Raw genomic sequence first — 27898 nt, 5'->3', positions numbered from 1 at the left:
TGGAGGCCATTAACTTAAGTGAAACAAGCTAGATGCAGAAAGATAAATACTGCATGTTCTCACTTATAAGTGGGAGATAAATAATGTGTACACAAGGATGTGGAGTGTGGAATGATAGACAATAGAGACTCAAAAGGGTGAAGGAGTGGAAAGGTGTGGAGGAATAGAAATTACTTATTTGTTACAATGTATGTTATTCGGGTTATGGATACACTAAAAGCCCTGACTTCACCACTATGCAATCTCTGTGTGTAAAGAATCTGCACTTGTAACCCATACATTTATATAAATTAAAAAATGAGAAAAAAAAGAGTGATGAGAGCTTGAATGGAACAGGCAGGATGTAATGCAACAGAGAGGAGATGGCACTGAGGGAACTGGGGGTTTTGTGAGTGAATTACTGTTAAAAAGGAATGTAAATTCAGTATTGCCAGATCTTCTGTTTGTTCTTTTATTTTGAGAGAAGACAAAATTTAGATTCTCTTTACTCTTTCTTTTTCTTTCTTTCTCTTTCTTTCTTTCTTTCTGTCTTTCTCTCTGTGTGTGTGTGTGTGTGTGTGTGTGTGTGTTTAAATAAAAATCTAATTACTAAATACTGGCAACAATTCAACCATCATATAGTGTGCATTCACACACACTCACACACAATTTCAGCTGGGATATATCTTATAGACAGCCTAATCTGGGACTCAGAGAGAAAGTCTAATGTTAATAAAGAATCAACCCAAATAATGAAAATTCATGAAAGGCAGAGAAGCAAGTCCCATTTCTTTTTTGGCCAGTTCTATTCTATGCCAGGAAATGGGTCCAGTATTGGGGGCTTTGCCCATTGTTTTGGCTGTCTATTCTTGGTAACAAACCATCTCCATACAGAGTAGCTTAACGCAATGACAAATTTCTTTTGCTCACAAGTCTGAAATTTGGTGGGGACAACTCCAAAGTGGGTGGTTGGAAGAATATGAAGCCTTGTTTCCTTGAAGTTATGGCTGGCAGTTGATGTTGGCTCTTGGCAGGGACCTTGCCTGGTGCTGTGGTAGGATCATAGCCTCTCTGTGTGGCTGCTTGACTTCATCACAGCATGGTGGCAGGTCCCCAGAGGGAACCAAGAGGCCAGGTGGCAACTGTACAGCCTTTTATGACTTAGTCTTTCACTGTGGTCACAAGCCCACTAGATTCAAGAGGGAATGTAGACTCTATCTGAACATCACGTAAGAAGACAGTCACATGGGAATTCAGCAGTGAAGCCCCAAGTCTTGGACTTTCTATGTTGGGGGAGACTTTTTATTACTGATTCAATCTCATTACTCATTGTTGGTCTATTCAGGTTTTTTAGTTCTTCTTGATTCAGTCTTGGTAGGTTGTATGAGTCAAGGAATTTATCTATTTCCTCTAGGTTTTCTAGTTTGTGAGTGTATTGTTGTTCATAATAGTCCCTGATAATCTGTTGCATTTCTTTGATATCAGTTATACTTGTCTATTTTTTCATTTTTGATTTTATGTGGTATTCTCTCTTTTTTTCTTTGTTATTCTAGCAAGCTGTTTATCAAGTTTGTTAATCTTTTCAAAAAACTAACTTTTCCTTTGATTGATCCTTTGTATTTTTTTTGTCTCTGTTTTGTTTAGTGTTGCTCTGATCTTTATTATTTCTTTTCTCCTACTAATTTTGGGTGTGGTTTTTCTTGTTCTTCTAGTTTTTTTTAGGTGAATTATTAGATCGTTTATTTGAAATCTTTCTACTTTTTGATGTAGGTGTTTGTTGCTATAAACTTTCCTCTTAGCACTGCTTTTACTGTACCCTATAGGTTTTGATATGTTATGTTTCCATTTTATTTCAGACTTTTTTAATTTCCTCTTTAATTCTTTCTTGACCCATTGGTCATTCAGGAGTATGTTGTTTAATTTTCATGTATTTGCGCAGTTTCCAAAGTTCCTCTTGTTATTGGTTTCCAGTTTTATTTCATTGTGGTCTGAGAAGATACTTGATATGATTTCGATTTTTTAAAATTTGTTGAGACTTGTTTTGTGTCCTCACATATGGGCTGTCCTAAGGAATGTTTCATGTGCTGATGAGAAGAATGTATATTCTGTAGCTGTTGGATGAAATGTTCTGTAAATGTCTGTTAGGTCCATTTAGTCTAATGTGCAATTTAAATCCAATGTTTCTTTGTTAATTTTCTGTTTAGATGACCTGTCTAATGCTGAGAGTGGGCTGTTAACGTTCCTATTGCTGTGTTGGAGTCTATCACTCCCTTTAGATCTAATAATAATTGCTTTATAGATCTGGGTGTTTTGGTGTTGAGTGCATATGTATTTAGAATTGTTGTATTTCTAAATATATATGCAGCTCTTGCTGAGTTGATCCCTTTATCATTACATAATGACTTTCTTTGTCACTTTTTAGTGTTTTATACTTAAGGTATGTTTTACCTGATATAAGCATAGCCACTCATGCTCACTTTTGATTTTTGTTTGCATGGAAGTTCTTTTCCCATCCTTTAATTTCAGTTAGCATGTGGCTTTACAGGTGAGATGAGTATGGTAAGCAGTGTATAGTCAGGTCATGTTTTTTAATCCATTCAGCCAGTCTGTATTTTTAAGTGAAAGTTTTAATTTGTTTACATTCCGGGTTATTATTGATATGTGAGAGCTTATTCCTCTTATTTTATTAACTGATTTCTAGTTGTTTTGTGTATCCTCTGTTCCTTTCTTACTCTCTTATTTTTTATTATTGTGGTTTTGTGGTTTTTCTGTAGTGATAACCTTCTAGTCTTTTCCTTCTTTGTATGTTTGCTCTAGTAGTTTTTATATTTCATGTGTTTTAATGATATTAGATATTGTTCTTTCACTTTGGATGTAGGACTCCCTTGGCATTTCTTGTAGATCTGGTCTAGTGGTGATAAACTCCCTCAGCTTTTGCTTGTCTGGGAAAGACTTCATTTCTCTTTCATTTTATAAAGAATAACTTTTCTGGGTGTGGTATCCTTGGTTGGCAGTTTTTTTTCCTTTCAGCATCTTGAATATATCAGCCCATTCTTTCCTAGTCTATAAGGTTTCTGCTGTTAGTCTAGTCTGACAGACGTACCTTTATAAGTGACTTGATGCTTTTCTCTTGCTTTTTTGAGTTTTCTCTGTCTTTGACCTCTGATATTTTGACTATAATGTGCTAAGCAGAAGAACTTTTTGAATTGTATCTATTTGGAGACCTTTGAGCCTCTTGTTTCTGGATATCTAAAGTTTTTTGCAAGACTTGGGAAGTTTTTATCTATTGTTTTGTTAAATAGGTTTTCTAACTCCTTCATTTTCTCTTCACCTTCTCAGATCCTAAATTCAAATAGTTGGTCACTTTATGATGTTATATAGGCTTTGCTCATTCTTTTTTTATCCTTTTTATTTATTTTTGTCTGAGTTATTTCAAAATACCTCTCTTCAAGTTCTGAGATTCTTTCTTTTGCTTCATCTAGTCTATTGTTGAAACTTTAGCATGTATTTTTTATTTAATTCAATGAATTCTTCAGTTGTAGAATTTCTGTTTGGTTCTCTTTTTTTATGACATCTATCTCTTTGGTAAATTTCTCATTTATTTCCTGAATTGCTTTTCTGGTTTCTTTGCATTATTTTTAAGTATTCTGTTGTGTCTTACTGAGCTTCTTTAAAATCAATATTTTGAATTCTTTTTTGGGGGTATTTCTTCAATTTCTTTTTGATGAGAATCTGTTGCTGGATAATTATGGTGTGCCTTTGGAGATACCATATTTCCTTATTTTTTCATGCTTCTTGTGTCCTTACATTGATCATTTGTGCATCTGATATAACAGTTGCTCCAGTTTTTTGAATTTGCTTTCATAGGGGATGACATTTCTTGAAGATTTATCTACGGTGTTGGCTGGGTAGGGCACTTTGGCCTTGACTCTAGGTGTGGGTGGTTGTATAGTCTCTGTGTAATTTTTCCAGCTGTAAACAGTGTCAGTGGTGTCTGTGATTTCCTCAGTGGTTTAGGGTGTGATTATTAGTGGAGGTTGTGGTGAAGTTTTGCTGGGAACTAGGACATTAGGTGGGCCAGTCTTTGGGCCTCAGTGGTGGCAGCAGTGGGTTGAGCATTAGCCTCTCCAGGTGCTGGGAATATCATGGTGGGTCAGGAGGATGGGCAGGTTATCATGCTTCTGGGTAGCAGGTATGCTGTGGCAATGGCAGTAGCTGTGGTGGGACAACTTTCTGGAACCCAAGTGGTCAGTGCTGGTGTTGATGATGTCCATGATGAACTGGGCAAGCTGGTCCTCAGTCCTGCAGATGGCACATGAAAATGTATAGCTGCCTTTTTGTTGGGGTGGCAAGGTCACTTCCAGTGGCTCCTGCCTCAGCCCAACAGTGGTGTCTGTGGGTGATGAGTGTCAGTTGGGCTCCAGGGATATGGAGGTGCAGGGGCTCTTGGGCCCCCAGGCAGAACACATTCTGGCAGGGGTGGGGCTTTCATAATGGCACAGTGCTGCAGCTGCTTAGGACTTGGGGGTTTGTAGGACTCAGCATGAGCTCCCTGTCTAGAACAATGCCATTATGTGATCTCTAGGCAGTTCTCTGTGAGTCTCAGGGCCCATGAGAGTCCAGGGGCTCTCCTATGGCTAGCATTGTAGAATTCTGTGGCAGGAATGTGGACCACTTGGTGTCTCTCACTTACCCTTTCCTCACATTAAGGAGCCTCTTCGGGCTCCCAGCTGATCCCAGCTAAGCTGGCTTCCTTGCTTCCCTCTCCTTCCTTGCTTTCAGTGCTTCCCATCACTTCTCTGTTGAATTCCAGTGTTCTCTCTCAGATGATCTCTTCAAAATGTGATTATCTAATTGCTATTTTAGCTCCTCTCTCTGGAAAAGGTGAGTACCAGATGCATTTAGTCAGCCATCTTGAAGCTTCCTGTCTACACGCATTCTTTCTCTCTTGGCACTACTGAAATTGGGGGCAATCTTTACTTATTCTCCTTTCCTTTTCCCACCCCCTTCTCTGTCTGACACACACACACACACACACACACACACACACTCACTCCACTCACAAGGAGTTGGAAGCAGTTGGTAATTTTTCAACTGTCCTCCTATTCTATACCCTCTCCACCCTAGAAAAAGACTTCTGAAATTCAGCAACCATATATTTTTCAGTAGCTGGCAATCATTAATTCAGGGTTAGATCCAATGAGACTACCTCCAGAGGGCAGTGTGACATTTACCTGCAGACCTGTGGAGTTAAGAAATCAGATTTTACTTAAGGCCACAGGCCCTTTAAAACTATATCCAGGGACCTGGCATATGGAAATTTGCACTGCCCATTTTAACCTTTTTGACTCCTTCTGGAGATATTTCTGCAAAGAGGATATTAACAGGTATGATCAAGATGGGAAAGAAAAGAGAGAAATGTGGTTGTAAAGTGAAGCCTATCTCAACATAATCTATTGGATAAATTGTTCTGGAGCAGCTCATGCTTGTGGAAACATTTCCCTTGAATGCTGCCGAGGTCAGTTTCTACACCGTCTTTCACAGAAGTGTCAGGGTGAGGTGGGAAGCCATCTCCTTTTGCACTGGCTTTTCAAAACCTCACTATTTTGTCTCAGTGAATCAGTTCAGCTCTCATTGCCCTGATGGATTCATGTCCTTTCCTTGTTCTTTGCCCCTTTTTGACACAGAGCAACTCCACCCCCGCCCGAATCATTTAGCAACTGTGAGTGCCCATTTGAGGCAAGTAATGCAGCCGATGAATGCTGAGTTTGTGTGAATTAGAGAAGAGAGCAACGTTGTTGAATATGCCTGTTGAATTTGCACGAAAATTGATTCACCCTTCTTATGGGGGTATAAATGGCTGGTGAATGGAGGCTGAAACATATGTTATCATTTCTTACAGCCTTGCTTGCTTGTCTCAAAAACTGAGGCCTGTGATGCGAAGTGTCTTCAGCAGCAGGGTAATTGCTGCCGGGCCACTTGCTGAGGAAGTGCTTGGAACTGATTTGAAATCACAGAAAACAGTGAGCATTCTTTGTGGTTAACGATGTGCTTCTTTTAAGCACACCCCAGCCAACGGCAACAAAGAAATGTTTGGAAAGCAAATTGAAAGGCTGTAAGGGAGAGATGAAGAGAGTGTGCAACCCTGACACAGCTCAGCTGGTGCTTTGTTAAGAGATATTTATAAGTCTTCAGATTATGCCCCCCAATTTCCAGGCAACGAAGAGACCTCTCCAAGTGTCGTGCTTTGTGCATTAGTAATAAGGACACATGCTCCACAGTAATGCTGGAACACAGGATGATGCTCTTCAGCTGTGTGCTTCTTCCTGGCAGAGCAGATGATTTCATAATTAGCCTGAGGAAACAGGCAGACCTAACAGCCAAGGAAACAATGCACCTGAATTGACAAACGAAGTTCAAGGCTTTAGGCAACCAATGGCATATTTCTAGAGTGTTGGAAGGAGAGGCAAGAGTCTACTTCAACGAAACTGAATGGTGGTTTATTGATTTTTCATTTGTAATAGAGCCATATTAAAATAAAGTTACTGGTGAAGGGGATGAATTCATTACACATTGTCATGTTTCTGGAAGTATTTGATCCATACGTAATACAAAAAAACTGCGTATGGATGACTCACAATGCTTTTTATTGTAACTTAAAAAAAAACTGGTAAAGAACTTTTAAACAGGAAAAACATTTCTCCAGGAAGCTTCTTCTAAATCTATTTCTTTTTAACTTGTTAAATTTCAGTAGAAAAAAAAAAGCTGTTCATAAGGACACCATATAGCATATACGCAAAAATGTCTGCAAAAATAATTTCAAATGGATAATTTTTATTAACTGTAAGCTAGGGATTGTATATCTGAGTATCATACAAATAATGTATAGATCAGATTTAATTTATTATGAAGGTCTATCTTATTCATCTAATTTAGCCAAACATTGTGAGAAAATCTTGACGCCATTCTTTCTTTTATGAGCTAAATATTGATGTTTTGCGTATTTACTCGCTGCCTCTTAAGAGCTCATACTTCGGTTGATTCCCCTCAAACCTCCTACTCTTCCTTGCCTCTCCCCTCAATGTTTCAGGTGAGAAAACTAAACCTTAGGTAACTATTAAATGGCGTATTGGGCCATACAGATCAGCAGCCTGGATTTATTCCTCTGAGTCCCAGTTTGGTACTCTGCCTCTCCTGAAAGCAAACTGTAGCTTACATAAAAACATATGTTAATTTTCCTCCTAAATAGTGAAAGAACATGTATAATCAGATACATTTTAAACAAATTGATAAAATGAAATCATGGCATTTCTCTTACTGCTTTTATTCCACTATAAATGGCACACTGACACATTTCCATAATATGATTTTTATGATTTTTCATTCATCATATGCCATACCTTGTGATAAGTCCTTACAGTGTGTTCTCATGCAATTCTCGTGATAGTCCTGTGAGGTCAATATCTTATTACTCTCATTTTGTAGGTGTATAAACGTGGGCCTTCATGTCACACAGCATGGAAATTGTCTGTGGCTGCCATATGACTGTTTCAGGAAAGTATTCAGAATGTTGGAATGTTCATTTACTGAATATTCACTGAATGTTTATTGAACACTTCGAGATGCTGGGGACACAACATTGAATGAGATAAAACCATTGGTATCATGGAGCCCGTATTGTGGTGGTGGGGGTAGCATTAAACAAATAAATAAGCAAGAAAAACATCAGAAAGTGCTAAGTGCTAAGTGCTGTGCAGATAATTGAAACGGAGTGATGTGATAAGCAGTGTGTCTGTGTGGCTATTTGAGATCAGGATGCTGATACTCAAAACATGAAAGAAAACAAGTGTCCCAAGTTTTGAAGGTTGTCTTTCGACGTTAACCATAGTGTGTACAATTCAAAGCATTATGTACTATGAAGAAGATGATCTGGCATAGGCATCAAAGAACTCAGTAGACCTTGAATACAGGAAACTACCTACCTGGGGAAAATATAATTAATGTTTTTTTTCAAATGTGTCTGAACCGCATGAGCTCTCTTTTCTATTTCTGTGGCATTGTTACACAGATGTTTAGTAAGCTCAGCTAGAGTCTTTCAAGCTTTGATCTAGAGACTTGGTGATTTTATAGAAGTTTCTTTCTTAGTACTAGGCGTGGATGTATTTCTCTTATATTCTGTGTTCTTTCTCATCTTCAATAATATTAGAGAGCTAAAGGCCTTTGAGAAGATAGATCAACAAAAATGTATGCCTGAGGAAGATTTCCATCTTTCATGCAATTTTTAAACTAAAACTTTGAAATCTCAAGTTTCTTAGGAAAAACTAAATTTCTGCCTTTTTTTTCTATGAAGTTTATACATTGAAACCTCACTTATAAAAGGAAACTCATGATAGATGTAACCAGGTAGACACTAGGCCTCCTGGTACTTGGCAGACCCAGATCCTTTTGGATAGGGCCAAGATGAGTTCATGCTATGGCAGATTGCAGTCCAGTCATGAGCAGGCCGAGTTAATAGAGAAGTGAGAACTGGGAAAGATACTTTTTATTCCTATGTCAAAATTTCAAGTTCATCTGCACATTAGAATCACTTGGAGATGTTTTAATAATTCCAGTGCCCAGGCAACCCCATTCCCCACCAGTCAAAGCACAATCCTTGGGAGGTGGACACAGGCATTAATATATTTTTCAAGTTTCTCCATTGATTCCAATGTGGGCCAAGTTGAGTAACTACTGACCTTATATGGTTAGGTTCTTTGATAGGAATCAGGCAATTTGACCTGCAGAAGCATGGAAAATTGCAGACATAGGACATGGGGATACAAAGCAAGATTCCATACACAGCCATTCAGAGTGACCATCTGATGTTTTAAACAAGGGCTAGCATGTGCTTGCACATTTAAGATTATTTTTTAAGATAGGAAAATAAGCTGAGTTTTCCTGGCATGGAAACCCTTCTGGGATAAGCTTAATAAGTAATTATTTTCTCTAATTTATATAGTGAGGGCTGGGCACAGTGGCTCATGCTTATAATCCCAGCTACTCAGGAGGTTGAGGCAGGAGGATCACTTGAAGCCAGGAGTTTGAGGCTGTAGTGAGCTATGATTGCACCACTGCACTCCAGCCTGGGCAACAGAGCAAGACTCTGTCCCCCAAATAATAATAATAATAATTTATGGACTGACACAGCAATTGTTGAACTGAGGGTAGAGGTGTGTTTCAAAATTTTCTGAACTAGGAGCCTTTCTTTCATCCTCATAGCCCTCTCCCATTCCTACACACCTTTTGTCAACCGGTACCAGCTGCTGTATTTCTAAGCAACACGAATAACTGCACACACAGAGTTTAAAATTTAACAGTTGTGTGTGGTCACAGGGCATCAAAGCAATGTTATTTCATTTCATTAGTAAATGAAAGTCCTAGGTAATTCTAGGCTTGTATTTAAGCCAAGAGAAGTATTCTTCTCCAAAATCTTTTATTAGAATTAACAGTAACAAAATGGACCCCCTTTTTATTCTGAAAAATTCTCCAGCGTCTTTCCAGTTATGTAAATAGATATCCCTTCCCTTCCCTTTCCTCTCCATTCTCCAAGGTTACTAATAAGCAGTGAAATGCCCTCAAGCTATAGTTGCAGAAGGGAGGAGGAGGAAGAGTAACAGCAGTGGTGGATAATTAGTATCTTATTAGAGTATGGAAGGAGCATTTGCAAGTTGATGATTGTGTCAATGCTGCCAAATCTTCTAGAGGTACCAGGAATGATTCCATGTGCTTGGCAGATATTCAATAAATATCTGCTAAGCGGTAAAGAGCAGGAAATCTTCTAGACGGGGTGTGAATCCCAGCACTGCTTGCTGCTTATTCATTGTGTGGCCCTTGGCAAACTCCTTAACCTAAGTGACAGTTTCTTTCTGTGAAGAAGGGAGATCATATTTAATGCATGGGCTTTTGTGAGGATTGAATGAAATAGGCATGTAAAATTCTTAGGAGAGTATGTGACACACTGAAAACACTTAATAAATACAAGATATAATGAATCAATCGCTTAGTGTAATGAGAGGATGGTCAGAAGACCACATGAAGACAAATATTCCAGCTTTTGAACTTAGGGGAAAGGTCTCCACTAAATATATAGGTGGGAGAGATTATAGTAATTTTTGAAAAAACTTCGAAGTCAAACTTGAAGTAATTGGTTTGTGAACACCTTGTAATCATTAATGACTAGAGACCAGTATGGTTTCAGTACACAGATTATACAAGACTGCATTTTCTTTTGCATTTGATTTGCTGGACCTGTAGATTAGGGTATTAAATATAGGTGCATCTGAGTAATAGTAAGGTATTTTGCAGGGTTTCTCACTATATCCTTGTAGAGGATGCACTAATAAAGTTGAATTAGTTATAATCCTAAATATTTTAAACCCATACCCAAACTCTTTTTTTTTTTTTTTTTAATGGAGTTTCACTTTTTTGCCAGGCTGGAGTGCAGTGGTGCGATCTTGGCTCACTACAACCTCCGTTCCCCAGGTTAAAATGATTCTCCTGCCTCAGCCTCCGGAGTAGCTAGGATTACAGGCGTGCACCACCATACCCGGCTAATTTTTGTATTTTTAGTAGAGATGGAGTTTCACCTTGTTGGCCAGGCTGGTCTCAAACTCCTGACCTCAAGCGATCCACCTGCCTCGGCCTCCCAAAGTGGTGGAATTACAGGTGTGAGCTACCGTGCTCCGCCCCAAACTCATTATTAATAGACTGGCTACATTAGGTTACATAATGAGGACTTAAAAGATAGCGATATTCTTAAATAATAAAAGGAAACTAAAAGTTAAAAATTCATTGGGAATACAAGTAAAGTTCAACAACTCTGTTAAAAAATGATCTGTGCATGTACACAGTATAAAATTGTACTTAACTGGAATTCATAGGAAAAAGCTCTACGTATTAGCTATATTGTATTAGCTCAATACAATGTGGCTGCCAAACAGATAAATGCAATATTAGCCTAAAATTCTACTGTTCATATCAAAGGAAGTAATATTGACATAGCACCCTATCTTAGGCTGACCACACCAGAGGACTCCTTCTGGAAATAGCTTTTAATGGACATATGGATAAACTGGAGCATATCAAAGAATTACAAGGATGGTTGAAACCTTGGGAAATCTGAGTACCTGAGGAACAAAAAACAGCTGGCAATATTTTGCCTGGAGAAAGAACAATGAGAAAGACATGATCATTGTCTTTGGCGTTGTAGTGTACAGTCTTGCTCAGGAAAGGTGGATTAGTGCCTACTTATTAAGCCCCAGAAGAAAGAAGAGAAGACCCAATAAATATAATGAAAGAGTAGAAGAATTTAGCTTACTATAAGGAATACATTTCTGACAAGCAGAGATATTAAAATTGAGTAGATTGCCTTGTAAGATTGTGAGATCATGAGCATTGTCACTGGAAGTATTAAATACTGTGTGATCATTTCTTAAAACATTTTTGAGACAAATTCTCCTTCAGCCTGTCTTCCAACTTACGTGTGATGCTAAAATTACTTTGCATTTACACTTTCAGGTTATTCAAGAAATGAATGGAAGGGAAGACATTAGCAACTATAAAACTGTCTATATTGCTTTTTCACCTGCCTCAAGAAGTTTGCCTGGTCTCTGGATAGATATGCATTGAATCATTATCATCACAATGGTTATGAGAGTATTTCATCTCTTTTCCCGTTTTTTTGTTTTGTTTTGTTTTGTTTTGTTTTGTTTTTTTGAGACGGAGTCTCGCTCTGTCGCCCAGGCTGAAGTGCAGTGGCGCGATCTGGGCTCACTGCAAGCTCCGCCTCCCGGGTTCACGCCATTCTCCTGCCTCAGCCTCCCCAGTAGCTGGGACTACAGGCGCCCGCCACGAAGCCCGGCTAATTTTTTGTATTTTTAGTAGAGACGGGGTTTCATCGTGTTAGCCAGGATGGTCTTGATCTCCTGACCTCGTGATCCTCCCGCCTCGGCCTCCCAAAGCGCTGGGATTACAGGCGTGAGCCACCGCGCCTGGCCTTTTCTTTTTTTTTTTTTTTTTTGAGACGCAGTCTTGCCCTGTCGCCCAGGCTGGAGTGCAGTGGCGCGATCTGGGCTCACTGCAAGCTCCGCCTCCCGGGTTCACGCCATTCTCCTGCCGCAGCCTCCCGAGTAGCTGGGACTACAGGTGCCCGCCACCACGCCCAGCTAATTTTTTGTACTTTTAGTAGAGACAGGGTTTAACCGTGTTAGCCAGGATGGTCTCGATCTCCTGACCTCGTGATCCGCCCGCCTCAACATCCCAGAGTGCTGGGATTTACAGGCGTGAGCCACCTCGCCCGGCCTCTTTTCCTGTTTTTAATTTCAGTATATTGGTTGGGCTCAGTGGCTCACGCCTGTAATCCCAGCACTTTGGGAGGCCAAGGCAGGCAGATCGCTTGAGGTCAGGAGTTCCAGAGTTCGAGACCAGCCTGGCCAACATGGTGAAACCCTGCCTCTACTAATAATACAAAAATTAGCCAGGCATGGTGGCAGGCACCTGTAATCCCAGTTACTTGGGAGGCTGAGGCATGAGAATCGCTTGAACCCAGGAGACGGAGATTGCAGGGAGCCAAGATTGTGCCACTGAACTTCAGCCTGGGTAATGGAGTGAAACTGTGTCTCAAATAATAATAATAATAATAATTTCAGTATATTTTGAATTCTCTGTAGTTGTTATGTATAAGTTTTGAAATCTGAAAAAATAATTAAAAGAGGGAAAAGAATGTTTTCTGACTGGTATATACTCAAAAGAAGGTGGAGGGCTTCAAAAGCAAAGCTGAGCGTGAAGTTTCTGAGGTCCTGAACCCCTCCCCTGGTGGTACATTACTTTGACCTAAGAACAGTCTACATGTTCTCTGCCTCCTGGCCTTCCTTCTGGGTAGGCATCTTAAACTTAACCTGACTAAACTCCAACCTGTTTCCTTCCCAGGCTTCCCCATCTCTACAAATGGCACTTCTTGTTAGCTTTAGCTCCAGTCAAAAATTAGAAGCCATCCTTCTTTCTGCTCCTTCCTTCACCCAATATATAAAACCCATCGTCAAGTTCTATTGACTCTTCCTCGAAACTAAATCTAACACCTGCCCACCTCTCTCCAGTGATACTACCACTCAAGCTTGAACCTGCAGGACCACTGCCAGGCTCCTGAGTGTCTTCCAACCACCATTCCTATTCCTTCTTCTCCTCATTCCTCACATGGAAGCCACAGAAATATAGAGATACAGATACAGATACACATTATGCCACTTGCTGCTTATAGCTCCCTACAATGGCATGTAAGTTATCACAATGTTTAGGGCCTCATCTGATCTCTGCTGACCTCAGGGACCTCTTTGGGCACTGTAATTCAGTCCCACTGGCTTTTATTTGCTTCATCCCACTGGATAACCCAACCTCCTGTCCAGGCCCTTTTCAATAGCTAATCTCTCTTCCTGGAAACTACTTTCTCCACACATTGCATGGATGGTTCCTAATTGTGGTTTACTTCTCAGCCTAAGTATCACTGCCTCAGTGGTGACTTTTCTGATCACTCACCCTGAAATAGCCTTCTGATCCCCCTGTTATCTCTGTTTTATTTTTCTGTAAGTATTTATCTAAAAATTGTTGGATATTTTATTGTTTAAGTTTCTTTAGAAATTGTCTGTCCCCCCCAACTAAACTATAAGTTCCATTGTCTACTGTCCAGTATAGTCATGTATCCTCAACCCTACATAAGGTCTGAAGAATAGTAACTCAATAAAGTATATGCTGGGGAAAGAAAGGAGAGGGGAGAAGGAGGAAAAAAGGAAGAATGAAAGGGAGGGAGGGAGGAAGGAAGGAAGGAAGAGAGGGAGGGAGGAAGGAAGAGAGGGAGGGAGGAAGGAAGAGAGGGAGGGAGAAAGGAAGAAAGGGAGGGAAGGATAAAGGAAAGAACTAGTTTTAACTTCAAAATTTATTCCTTGCAAAAAATAGACATAACCAGTTAAGATAATTCATTTTTTTGTGTGACAGAATCTCGCTCTGCCGCCCAGGCTGGACTGCAGTGGACGATCTCGGCTCACTGCAACCTCCACCTCCCGGGTTCAAGTGATTCTCCAGCCTCAGCCTCCCGAGTAGCTGGGATTACAGGCGCCAGCCACCACAACCGGCTAATTTTTGTATTTTTAGTAGAGATGGGGTTTCACTATTTTGGCCAGGCTGGCCTCAAACTCCTAACCTCAGGTGATCTGCCCGCCTTGGCCTCCCAAAGTGCTGGAATTACAGGTGCGAGCCACTGCACCCAGCCATCATCCAAATTTTTTAAAAATTAAGGTGATGGGATAGGATGAAGGCAAAGTAGTATCTTGTTCAGATGGTGTAGTCTGAAATTGTTTTTTCCACGGAAATATATTATTCCAAATAGTCAAAATTTTGATTTTATGCTGTATCTTTCATGATTCTATAATTATAGCAAGGTATTACATTATCCTACGTGACAACTGAAATGAGACAGTTGGCATGGGAGAAAATTCAGGATGTTCGTTTTTAGAAGGTGACACTTAAAGAACAAACAGGTTGCTCAGGTGGGCCTCTTTCTCATTGGAACACTAGCTACAGGGTTCATATTTTGGCATTTTAGTAGGTATTTAACAGATCCCTTATTAGACATAGACAGTTTCAGCTTTATCTGAAGTGGTTTCTAAAAGGTAAGTGCCTTCTATTTTGACATTCCACTTAAATTTCTAAGATTACTGAAGAAATAACTTATTAAGATCAGCTTATATTGAACTCTGAAGATTGTGTTTATATAATTTGTTTATACAGCTCTGTGATTTTTTAGGATCAAAGATTCCCTTTAACACAAAATATTTATTATTATACTATCAATATTATTAAACCACCATAACACTTATTGTAGAAATTGATATTATAAACAAATGTTTGAAGTAACGAGGCTTTTGAGATTTAGAAAAAGAAAAACTACAAGCACCTGTTGAAGAAAATGATGACAGATGGTAACATTTTTCTCAAGAATCTCCCTGCAGCTGTGCTTACATTCAGTTTTCCAAGCTCAACCAAGGTCTATTCATATCTTTTATTATACCCGTAAGAGTTTTTACTTCCTCCTGTGTAACACAGCACCAGTCAAAGATTTTATTTGAGAGAAAAATAGACTGACAATGAGTGAGAACCAATTTAACATCTGTGTCATCATGCTTTTAAACAAGAGGTCATAGCAAGGTTTTTTTGGTATATGTTATCTCAGTTTGAAAGTGACAGCAAGTACTGAGGCTATCATGCTAAATAACAGATGTCAACTTACTATCAGCTTCTAATGGCAATTTCTGTTATTGTTGCTACATAGCATTTTGAAACCTCAAGTATATATTTCATACATTTTTCAAAGCACGAAGTGTTCAAAAGAAAAAATATCTTGTGACAACATGTTTCAGGAGTAATAGTCTACGGTACAACTGAAAACTAGCTTTATTATTGGAACTGAATTATTAACTCATTTTCAGGTGTAACAAGTAATTTTTATCTAAAAATGTATAAACAAGCTAAATACATAATCAATATAATCCACAAAACCAAAAAAAATCATACCTCAGTGATGATTCATATTGAAACTGATCTAAATCAAAGTGTTTGAATTAGAATATGACTGAGAGCCACATAAAGCCATTTATATAGAATAACATTACCTCAAGTATATTTCACTTTGCAGATCATTAATACTGTATAAATGTGAGAATGACTTCTGTATATCAGCTTTTATATTTACATTTTAAAAAACATCTACTTTTTTCCTTAAATTCTTACAAAATTTATACAGAATCATGATTCTCTGAATCCTCTCTATCCTTCTTACCCACATAAAGTCTAATTTTAATGATTCTTAATTGGAGTGACTTTTATCAATATTGTATATTTATGATATGTGTATATGATATGTTAAATACGTATATTATACAATTACATTTTTATAATGACTGTGATATCAGGCCATGACAACGAGAGTGCACAGTGATCAATATTTCTATTTTTGTTTTTTAAATCCTGGAATATAAAGCACCATAGGAAGATAGCTGAGGAATGGCCTTTACCATGAGTGCATAATAGAGCTGAATTTGATTCTATTTACTAAATAAAATGAGGAGTGGGTGAGGATGTCATTTGGTTCTAATTCTAAAGGTGAAATCAGATGTAGTGAAAATGATGTAGGAAGTTTTCTTAAGTATCTGTTAAGTACTATACAGTATGGTTTTGTGAATATCAACTTCTAAGTGACTTTACCTGTATTCGAACTCTTAATTGGTCAATGTTTTACTGTGTCTGTTTCATTCTTTAGTATTTTTCCTGGAGGATGATAGTAACACAATAACCTATCCATTGATTAGCCACTTGAATAACATTTATCCCTTTGTCAGACTCTCAGGAGACTTAAATTCATTTAACACTTTTTTCAGTTTAGCCAATCTGAATCTCAAGACTGATGGTTTTATTGCTGACTGTTCTTTCAGTGGCTTGCTTTTTTTTCCTCCTTCTATTTCCCTCTTTTCTTTTCTGCTTTTCATCCTCTAGGCAAGAATAGTTGAATGCTATGAAGTTTAGGATCCCAATTTTTTTTTGCCTTTTTCTCTTCTTTTACTTCATTTAATTGTGCTTTTAAGATTGGCCAATATGCCACTTCTGTTGTATAATATTGACAGCATTAAGGCTGTGTTTGATTACAGTCCATGTATTTTCTTAATACAGACAGAAGAAATAAGGTACTACTGGGGAATACTTTGGTCCCATTAAGTTAAACTATTTCTATACCACAAAGCTGTGAATATCAGATGATAGGTTCTTGTGTTTTATCTTTTATTTTCAAAATTATCTCCTTATTTAGATTTAACAGAAAGAAAAGCAGGATGCTCCTTTTCAAATATATGCATGTATTTCACGAGCATCTTCAATATGCCAGTCACTTTGTTAGGTACTGAGGATATAAATTAACATCAGAAAACCTTCTGAAACATGACTTCTCCCTCTGAGATCTATTTTTTTTCTTATTTATTTAAAATAGGTAGGGGATTATCTCCTTGTGTAAAAGGATTTAAAATAGTTGTTGCATGTATAAACCCTTTTTTTTCTGAATACTAATGTCGGTCTCCTAAGATTCATGTGCGTGTAGGGGCTAAAAGGTCACAACAACATTCCCAGATTTCAGTGCCAGATGTGTCTGTATGACAGATCATGCAAACCCAAACTCATTCTAGCATCTGGTTAAACACAATCCATATCCAGTCTTAACCATGTGTAAATATAATTAAGAGCAAATGGGAAAATAATTGTCTTCCCCCCTTTTTTTGTTCCATTGACAATGTAAATAAGTATTCTAAAGGCACAAATTTATAACTGAAATAGTAAGATTAACTTTCGAATTCTAGGCAATTATCACATGGTTGAAAAGATAAGGCAATGCCTAAAATAGATTGCATGCTACATGGGAATGTAAATAGAGGAATAGGAATTCAGAGAGGGAATGATCACTTCTGGTTGGAATGATCAAAGAAAACTTCATAGGGGAAATAGAATCATGAGCCTTAGCAGGAAAAAGAGATTCAGTAGGTGGAGTTAGTGGAGAAGATATCTTAGTTGAATGAAGAGAGTAGGGGGGATAAGGAAGAAGAATGTGAACAAAATCAAAGAGCTGGGAAAAGGCAGAGTAATTGAAGGGAGCAATTATTAGTACAGGTCCCGTGGTGAGATTGATAATAGGTAACCTGGAAAGCCAGGTTAGGCTCAATGTGAGGAAACCTGGACTCTAAATTATAGACTTTGTACTATATACTGTTGAATAAAATGCAATGACACACTGAGGGTGATTTTTCAAGGAAGACTATGACAGAGTATGTAAACGTAGAGTGTGGGAGATAGGAACAGTCAAAATGAAATAGAACTAAAAGGTAGGTTTGTTTTCAAAGGAAGACTTGATAGAAGCAGGGGCTATGTGTGGAGATGTGAGTCACAGGAAAGAAGTTAAAGAAAACTACAGGCCGGGCATGGTGGCTTACACCTGTGATCCCAGAACTGTGGGAGGCTGAGGCAGGCAGATCACTTGAGCTCAAGAGTTTGAGACCAGCCTGGGCAACATGGTGAAAACTCATCTCTACAAGAAATAAAATTGAACCCAGGAGGATGAGGCTGCAGTGAGCTGTGATTCCACCACTGTACTCTAGCCTGGATGACAAAGTGAGACCCTGTCTCAAAAAAGGAAAGAAAAATAAAGACTACAGTTTTGAATTTAGATAGCTAGGAGAATGGTAGTGTAATTAAAGAAATTCAGGAACACAAGTAAAATATGAATACAATTTTGGATCCATTGCATTTGAAATGACAATAAGACTTCCAAGTGAAAAATACTTTTGAATATGTGATACTGAATAAAGGTGATAATTTGTAACTATTGGAACAGATGAGATTCCCAAATGGTGAAATATGAAGACAGAAATATAATTTTAAGGACAGAACTTTGAAGTCCTTAGTTAGAGAATGGGAGGTGAAAATAGAGTCAGGGAATAACAGAAATAAACTATTCAAGGTGGACGATCACCTGTAGGGCTTTCCACGTGGAGAATGTGCCTTGCTTTGTTTCCCAGACTTGTTCCTAAACGTAGGGGGAAGAATTCAGTCTTTTATCATTAAGTATGTTAGCTGTAGGTTTTTTATAGGTGCCCTTTAAAGGGTTGAAGAAGTGCCCTTCTATTGCTAGTTTACTGAGGGATTCTGCAGTGAATGAATGTTATAAACTGTTTTTTTCTGCATTTATTGGGTTCATCATATGGTTTTTCTTTTTTAGACTTTTGTTGTGCTAAGTCATATTGATTGATTTTCTAATGTTAAGACAACTCTGCACGATCATGCTATATTATTCTTTTTTTATGTTGCTGGCTTCTATTTGCTAAGAAATGTTTCTATTTCTATTTTTAAGGAAATACCCATCTAGGTCCATGAGTGATGATGGTGTGTAGTTTTTTTGGTAGTGTCTTTAATTTTGGTAACAAAGTAATGCTGGTATAAAAAAAGGAATTAGGAACCCAGGAGGCGGAGGTTGCAGTAAACTGAGATCGCACCAAGCTGACATCATGCCATTGCACTCCAGCCTGGGCAACAAGAGTGAAACTCTGTCGCAAAAAAAAAAAAAAAAAAAAAAAAAGAGTTAGGAAGTGTTCTGTCCTCTTTCATTTTCCAGAAGAAATTGTGAACAGTTGGTATTACCTCTTCCTTAAATATTTGGTAAAATTCCAAGTGAAAGCATCTTGGCCTAGAATTTTCTTAGGAAGGTTTTTACCCATGAGTAGATTATAGAGCTATTCAGAGTACCTCTGTTTTTCTGAATGACTTTGGCTGGTTTTTGTCTTGTAAGGACTTTGTTTCTCATCTAAAGGATCCAATTATTTGGCTTCAAGGTAAGCATAATATTATTAACCTTTTAGTGTCTGTAGGATCTATTGTGATGTTTCTCCATTTCATTTACATCTATTTTCTATTTATTCCATCTTTGCTTTTTTTAATCTTTTTCTGCTTTCTTTTACAATCAGTATTTTTATTTTGATTCCATAAAGTAGATATTTTTTAGGATAGAAAGAATGAAAATGGGAGCTCTCATGTATCATAACTGAAATTCTCTCAATAAACTGAGATGTGTGATCATAAGCTGAGGGTGGGGAAATTTCGGAATCTTGCATAGAGAAGGTTTAGAATATTTGTTTTGGGAGGTGTCTTCAGAAAATAGCAAGAGATTAACATGGATTTCCAGCCATTAGTGAGGGCCCAGCTGAAGTAAACATGTTAAATAATAATATTATTTGGATAGCTAAGGTGTATTATAGTCAAATCTGAAGATCTGCCTCCAAAATAGGACCTCAAAGTTGGAAAATATGAAAAAAAATTTTTTTTTTGAGATGGAGTTTCGCTCTTGTCACCCAGGCGGAGTGCAATGGCGCAAACTTGGCTCACTGCAACCTCCGCCTCCCAGGTTCAAGCAATTCTCCTGCCTCAGCTCAGCCTCCCGTGTAGTTGGGATTACAGGCACCTGCCACCACGCCCGGCTAGTTTTTGTATTTTTAGTAGAGACGGGGTTTCACCATGTTGGCCAGGCTGGTCTCAAACTCCTAACCTCAGGTGATCCACCGCCCTTGGCCTCCTAAATTGCTGGGATTACAGGCATGAGCCACTGCGCCCAGCCTGTGAAAAAATTATAGTGGAATTACCATGGTGGTTAGGTTAGTTCATATTTAAATTTTATTTCAAATAAGATCCAACCATATTTTCCTTCAGTAAGGTTGAAGATATGAGCTTCTTTTAGACAACTGCATTTTTTCCGGGAGTTCAGAACTTTGAAATAATTGGCAGCTGTCTTTTCTAAATATTAAGCACTCACTTGGTTACATAGGGCAGATGGTGCAAGGGGTCATCAACATAAGTTGAGTGAAGTTTCTCTCATTTTCTAATAACTAAGTTATCTGAAAAGCCAGAAAAAGGTGGAATAGCTGGAAGGAGTTGGTATTGTTGAGTGGAAATAGAATGAGTGGAAAATTGGCAAACCAGCTGGATATTTTGTGGAAATAATGGTTTTGGAAACATATTTGCAAGACTCGGATAATTATTCTACTCTTTGAACTGATTACAGTTTGTATTGTATTGCAAAAACTGCTTGGATCATGTAATGAAATATGAGTTCAGTGAAAAGGCACAGTTAACTGATCTAAATTTCTCATTGTCTACAGACATTGTTATTTCATTTACATATTGAAAATCTATGTGATGAAAAATGGGAAAATCACAGACTCACAGGAGTATTTCATTTAAATTGCTTTCACAATTGCAACCCAGTTCTCAAAATAAGAATTTTGACAAACCTCAACTTTGGCAGAAGAAAAGTAACATTTTATGTGAAAAACTGACATAGCTAATTTCTGGAGACAGAAAAAAATAAACAAAAATAAGCATACCCATCCTATCCCAGCAGTGGCCACTACACTGTAGAAGAGTGAAAGAGGATCCAGACTCTGGGGCCAGAGTGCCAAGGTTTGAATCCTGCCTTTCCGTTTACTAGCTGTAAATCCTGGGCAAGTCGCTTAGCCTCTTTGTTCTTTGATGTCTTCATCTGTAAAATGGAAAAATAGTTTTATCTGATAGATTTGATTTGAAGATTAGTTTAGTTAATACATGTAACAGGTGTAAACAGGGCCTGGTGCATATAAGAAACTGTAGTTATTGTTACCATTGTCAAGAAAGGTGAGTTAGACTCTGCATTGCCAATAATTTGGGGTTTTAACATACTAAAGAAAATCTAGATGTGGTACCCTGGATGGGAAACATATGCACACTTATAATTACCATACAAAGGTGCTTGGAATAAAAATGCCAAATGCCATCTATTTGAGTATGACTTTTATAGACAATGGGAGGTTTTATCTTGTATATTGCATTTTCTCAGTCAAACATAGCTATAAATTCTTCAAATACAATTTTACTGTTAGCAAAAGTAATTATAATTATGTTTCAGCATGTATATTCTAAATCAACTGTACAACTTCTCAAAAATAAAATATCATCAGGTACTGAAAAACCAGAAAGGCAGTAATTAAGGCAAATTTTGTGTCTTTTATAAGTGACAAAAATTAATACTGTGATTTGGATGACTCAACAGAGTAGGCGAATGGTAAAAGGCATAAGAAGATATTTTGGGGATAAAACCAAACTATGGTGCAAAAAAGAAAATATGTATCGAATGGGCGCTAACCATGTAGGCAGTTATGACCCCGCCCAAACCATCTCATTTGTTTATTTTTCAAAATCTATAAAATAGGTATATATTATCCCCATTTTAGTAATGTTAAAACTTAAGCTTTCAGATTTTTACTTCAACAATTCTTCAAGGCTGTTTAGGAGTACAGCTGGGAGTCACATCCTCGTCATTTTCTTCCAAAGCCCATGTTCTCTCCACTGCACTGGTCTGCCTCCCAGAAGTGACAGGTACACTGGCTGGGCGCGGTGGCTCACACCTGTAATCCCAGCACTTTGAGAGGCCGAGATGGGCAGATCACGAGGTCAGGAGATCGAGACCATCCTGGCTAACATGGTGAAACCCCATCTCTACTAAAAATGCAAAAAAATTAGCCGGGCGTGGTGGCGGGCACCTGTGGTCCCAGGTACTCGGGAGGCTGAGGCAGGAGAATGGCGTGAACCCTGGGAGGTGGAGCTTGTAGTGAGCAGAGGTCATGCCATTGCACTCCAGCCTGGGCGACAGAGCCAGATTCCGTCTCAAAAAGAAGTGATAGGTACACCGTTGAACAAATTTAGTACAAAAATTATGGCTAATCCCCCAAAACAAAACTTCCCTAGTTTTTCAATATCGTGTAATTCAACTAGTTTTGTTTCTTTGCATATTTCCCATTGCATTTTATTTTAATAAGGATATGCCATTAAAAGTCATATTGAAACAACCTATAATCCGCACTTGCCCACGGATCTCTTTGCTTTTATGAATGGTGAAGTGGGGCTCCACCAGGAGTTGTAATGGAAAGAGTGATGACCTTAGGGCTGATTCTGGCTTTGCTGCTAACTAGTTATCAAACTTTTTTTGTATAAATGCAAACTTTGCGGTAAGACATTTCATAGTGCTATAGTCCCTCTTTTAATTTTTCCAAGGAAGGAAAGGCACACAATGGTATCAAATGTTCATTCATTCCATCTCTTGATGCTCTACGATATTATCAGTCTACACTATGCTTTCCTGAAAGGCCAGAAGTTCAAAGATGGACTAGTTTCCCAGGGACCTGATTCCCCAGTTGGAATACTCCAGCCCCTTGGAAATTCCCGGGATTTATAAAATAACTCTAGATAACAAGACTTTGTCTTTAAAGGTCCTATGAATTCTTTTCTCTCTGTATTTAGGTATCCTGATTTTTCTTTTCCATATTTTCCACAGGATTATTTTACAAATGCAAATAGAGAGTTGAAAAAAGATGCTCAGCAAGATTACCATCTAGAATATGCCATGGAAAATAGCACACACACAATAATTGAATTTACCAGAGAGCTGCATACATGTGACATAAATGACAAGAGTATAACGGTAAGGCATCTATGAGTGAATGCATGCATGAACAAATTGTATATTTACACTTGTGAAGCACTTTAAAGAATAAGAGAAACAAGTAATATAGTCTTTTTTCTAATATTTTTGAAATCTTTTTTGATTTTTTTTTAGTTTTTTTTTTTAGTTTTTACTTTTTTACTTTTTTAGAAGCCAAAAATGTGTAAGACCAAAAGTTTCAATAAAATCCATTTTTGTGTGAGTTTAACATTTTGAAGATCCCTTTAAAATTTGTATGATTTAGCCATAAATACATTTTACTTTCTTCTCCATAAAGTTTGAAAATACACAACAGATAAATGTTTGAAGAAATGTATTACACAAGAAAGAATTATGAATCTGAATATTAGGATATAATTCATCTGATTTGTAATGGACTCCTCTTTGTAAATTTCTAAAATCAAGATGAATAGGTGGCTGATTATAATTGCCTATTGGCATATTAAATGAGATTTCTTATTTTCAGACTTCATGCAAAAATTAATATCTTTATGTGCATTCAAATTAAATATTTAGAAGATATGTAATACTTCAGAAATTTCCATGAATTGTTTGGATTAATTTTATTTTGTGTAGACCAATACGATTACCTTTTTATTTTGTAAATCAAAGCTTCAAAAATGGGAATGTAAAAAATATGAAGCAGTTCTGATTAACATTCAGCATAAAGAGTGAACGAGGCAGAAAAAATGCATGCAAAGAGAGGGATTACTTTTTAATGCAATATACAGTGCAATTATACTTTAATTGGAATAATAATTATAGTCATTTGACTTATTAAGAAAGAATATAGCAAAGAGAACATTTAAAATAGCTTTTGCATTATTATTTATTTTCAAAGTTCTTATTACAAAGATCTGGCAAAAACACCTTTATCTGTGGGAGGATTGAACAATTTCTTTACACCCCAGCAAACCCTCCCCAACCCATAGCCCTTTGGGCAATCTCTCCTGGTTGCTCAATGGAAACCGATTTCATCTGACAGTACTTTCCATAGTTGTGGTAAACCAGTCCCTAGGAAATTCCCAGGATTCATAAAATGACTGTAGATTAACTGTAGTATGATTTAAAAACTCAGAATCAGAAATCCTTCTATATTTATATTTTCTGTAAATGTATACGTGCAACTAGGCTAGTGCCTAGGAAAACATCTACTGTAAAAGGAAAAGTATTAGGTAATTTTAATTTTTATTGTATTAATTTTTCCCTAAAATTTTCCATGGCATTTAATTTTCCAAAGTCTCTGCTGCTGAACAAGAATATTTGTTTAGAAGCTACCAGTTGCAAGGTTAAAGTTTTGGCGTGACAATGATTTATTGTTGTCATATACTTAAAAGTGTAATTACTGAGTCAATTGTCCTTCAGTATGTTTTGGAACACATAATCTTGCATGCTGAGAGATGATTCCTTCCAAAAAGTAACTCATATATTTGGATCCTTAATGACTTAATCAAATTTGTGCAATTAATATTAGAGACCATGTTGATAACTCCAAATGTCATTATTGTCTTTTCTTCACTTCTATATCTTGTTTACAATAGAGTTCTTTAAACTCAACTCAGTGGTAAGGAAAGTGCTCTCATGAGACCTAATCATGCCCATGTCTGATCCCCAGGATAGCACTGTGAGAGTGATCTGGGCCTACCACCATGAAGATGCAGGAGAAGCTGGTCCCAAGTACCATGACTCCAATAGGGGCACCAAGAGTTTGCGGTTATTGAATCCTGAGAAAACTAGTGTGCTATCTACAGCCTTACCATACTTTGATCTGGTAAATCAGGACGTAAGTGTTTTCAGGTTTTATGATTGTAGGGATGGGCTTATTGAAAGTGTATACAAGCATTTTTGCTTACATTATTGTATTCAGGAGCATGTTAAGAGAAGGTGACTTTGTGTCTTCCTCCCCTTTTTATTAAGACAGGTCCCCATCCCAAACAAAGATACAACATATTGGTGCCAAATGTTTAAGATTCCTGTGTTCCAAGAAAAGCATCACGTAATAAAGGTATGTGACTCATTCATAGGCTAAAATTAATTTGCATGAATGGAAAAAGAAATTGATGTTGTTAATAGAATGAAAACAGTAAAAGTATAGAAATGTTTTTCAATTATTTGAAAGATTTTTAGAGAAAAAAGAACTGGCTTGGCTGACCTGCATACTTTTTCAAGAGTCTGAAAGCTTGGATTATATCTAATATTTTGGTTATCTCCTAATTTTACATGTCAAAGGTACAAGTTTTGGTATGCACATGAACACCGCTAATTATTATTTTAGGCAACATTTCTACAATTGGAATTACTGGAATTGCAATTTAAAATATATGTTTACATATTGATAAATTATACCCATGAAGGTTACATTCCTCACCAATAGTGTTTGAGAACATCTGCTTCATTGAAAACACTGGATATTGTCATAAAAAAACAGTTATAATATTTTTTTGAAAATAGAAAAAAGAAAATTAGTGAATTTCTACAGAAATAAAGAAATACAGAATTGGGTAGTAAATAAACCCAATTTGCCTGTGCAATACAATTATTTTCCACCCTTCTGGAATGGGCCTCCCAGAACTTTTGCATCTACTTAGCAAATGAACAAATATTTTTAAAAAGTTACAAGTCCTTGGCTCCGTGCTAGTAATTGTTAATTCCACAGAGGCCAAAGATATGATCCATGCTCTCAAAGAACTTACAGTGAGATTGGGGAGACATGGCCAAGACACAAGAAAGAATAAGATGGAATTAAATAGTGCATACAGAATACTGTAAACACTCAGAAGGCCAGATGTTGCTGCCTTTCTGTCAGTTCCCAGACTATGTAATGAAGCGATGTGGATAAGGAATGAATTGCCAGACTCTGGAATCTAGAGGGAAATACATGGGTTTGAGAATCATAAGTCCACCCTTTAATTAAACTATGTGCTCTCAGGTAAGTCACTCTGGGGTAATGCTGTAGCCTTAGGTTTTCTCATCTGTAAAAGATGGACAGCCATAACACTTTTCCTATCAACCTCAAGACATTTTAGCAGAGATAGAAACACTGAGCACATTCTATAAGTTTATTTGTGGCTAAAATTTGTTAATTTCTAATATATTTCCCTAGTTTTCTTTTGTTTATAAATATTTTTGTTTACAGTTCTGCCTTTGGTTTACAAAATGATTCATAACTACATACAGAGGCAAAGGGAGTGGCTTTAGGGAATGTTATTGAGTTAATATGTAGTCCTAAATATTTATAGGTTATTTTTGCAAACAGGAGACTTGCCAACAGTGTGACTGCAGGTGAATCATTTACCTCTGTGCAATAAGTTATTTTCTACTCTGTGTATGGAAAAGGGGAATGCAAATTCTAATTTTGTATAATTAATACCATGCCCAAGTCCTTCCCTTGTACCAATGAAAAGTATTCCTCAGGAAAGAGAATGTTTCATTTATATGTACTGTATGTCATTTGCAGTAGATTTAACTGGAACCAGGCTTAAGAGACAAATGTAAAACTGTAGATTCAGAAATAAAAACAAATGTTTCAAACAATCGGTCCTTTATCCACTTTCTGGCAAACATTAATTGTAAATTTCTTAACCACTTACTGTTAATGCGTTTTTATTCTTGCCACTGTTAATGCTAATAATTGAGTTGAATGAAATAAAATAATTATGTATGTTTCAGGGAGGTCAGTGTATGTTTCAACCCTCTATGTAGGATATTTGCTTGGTACTTCATCTTTCTTCACTAACTTTCCTATATGAAGCATATTAAATGAACTCAGATAAACTTTCCTATAAGAAGCGTATCAAGTAATTCTCAGACACATGAACTTAGAATTAAGTACTTTTGGGAATACATAGCTGTCTTCACTAGACATTTGCATTAACATGAAAGGCATTGGAGCATTTTTTGCAATGTTTGGAGGTCTTCTAGACAACAAAAGTTATTTACCTTGAGCAAAAGGGATTTGAGGGAAGGACAGTAGGTCATAAGGGAGTGCTCATACAAACTTTTGTTGTTACAGGGGACAGAGGTTTGGTGGCTAGAATTTAAAATCCTATTATTATGTGAGAATACCACTTGTAGGATAGATTCCTTATCTTGCTAAACCTTAAAATATTTTAAAGTTTATTAAGTATTATGAAACATTTTCCTTGAAAATTAACTAAAATAGGATATTATTCAAAAAATAAAGAAAACTCTACTGAAAAAATAAATTCAAAATATTTAGTAATATGTAAGTGGTTTTAAGGCAGCCTTTCAAAACCAGTTTTCATTTGCAACTTATTCAAGATTTCAACAAAATTTTAATGATGTAGAATTCATAAATCTAGGACTTGCCTTAAGTTGTCTGATTTCCATGCTCTTTTTTCTAGTAGAGAGGATTTCTAATAATTTAAGAAAAGTATATATTCTTTCCATAAAATCAAAGACTCCTATGTTTTGAAAAGCCATCAGTTAAGAGCTTCTCCTTATTTTTCATTTTATGTTCCATAAATCACTGTATCAAAAAGCCTCAGTCCTTTTCTTCTGCAAACAAAAAGTACTTTCACAGAACTGAGAAGATTGATTTTATATCATATTGTGTGGTGTGTCATTTGCAGTGAGTTTTAAGAATATCGATCACAGTTGAATTGTGAGAAGTCAGTTTCATTTTCTGGTGTCTAATTCGCACAAAGAATTTGTTTGTATTTGCAGTTTAAATGTTGATAGTGCCTAGACCCACTTATCTGTGGTTCCATGGGTTAAGTTGCCCATGGTCAACTGTGATCTGAAAATATTAAA

At 37.2% G+C, this 27898-nt stretch overlaps 1 protein-coding gene across 1 annotated transcript in view; it reads left to right on the top strand.

Moving 5' to 3' along the window:
- The window catches only part of MOXD1 (monooxygenase DBH like 1), a 104303-nt gene that overhangs the window by 3377 nt on the left and 73028 nt on the right, over positions 1-27898 (top strand). Inside the window, exons 2-4 of the mRNA XM_003827661.6 lie at positions 22958-23104; positions 24741-24908; positions 25047-25130. Coding sequence (XP_003827709.3) covers positions 22958-23104; positions 24741-24908; positions 25047-25130 — 399 coding nt within the window. The remainder of the gene's footprint in view (positions 1-22957; positions 23105-24740; positions 24909-25046; positions 25131-27898) is intronic.

This window comes from Pan paniscus, chromosome 5 (genome assembly GCF_029289425.2).
Source record: "Pan paniscus chromosome 5, NHGRI_mPanPan1-v2.0_pri, whole genome shotgun sequence".
Classification (NCBI taxonomy): domain Eukaryota; kingdom Metazoa; phylum Chordata; class Mammalia; order Primates; family Hominidae; genus Pan; species Pan paniscus.
This window is presented reverse-complemented; position numbering and strand designations above follow the sequence as displayed.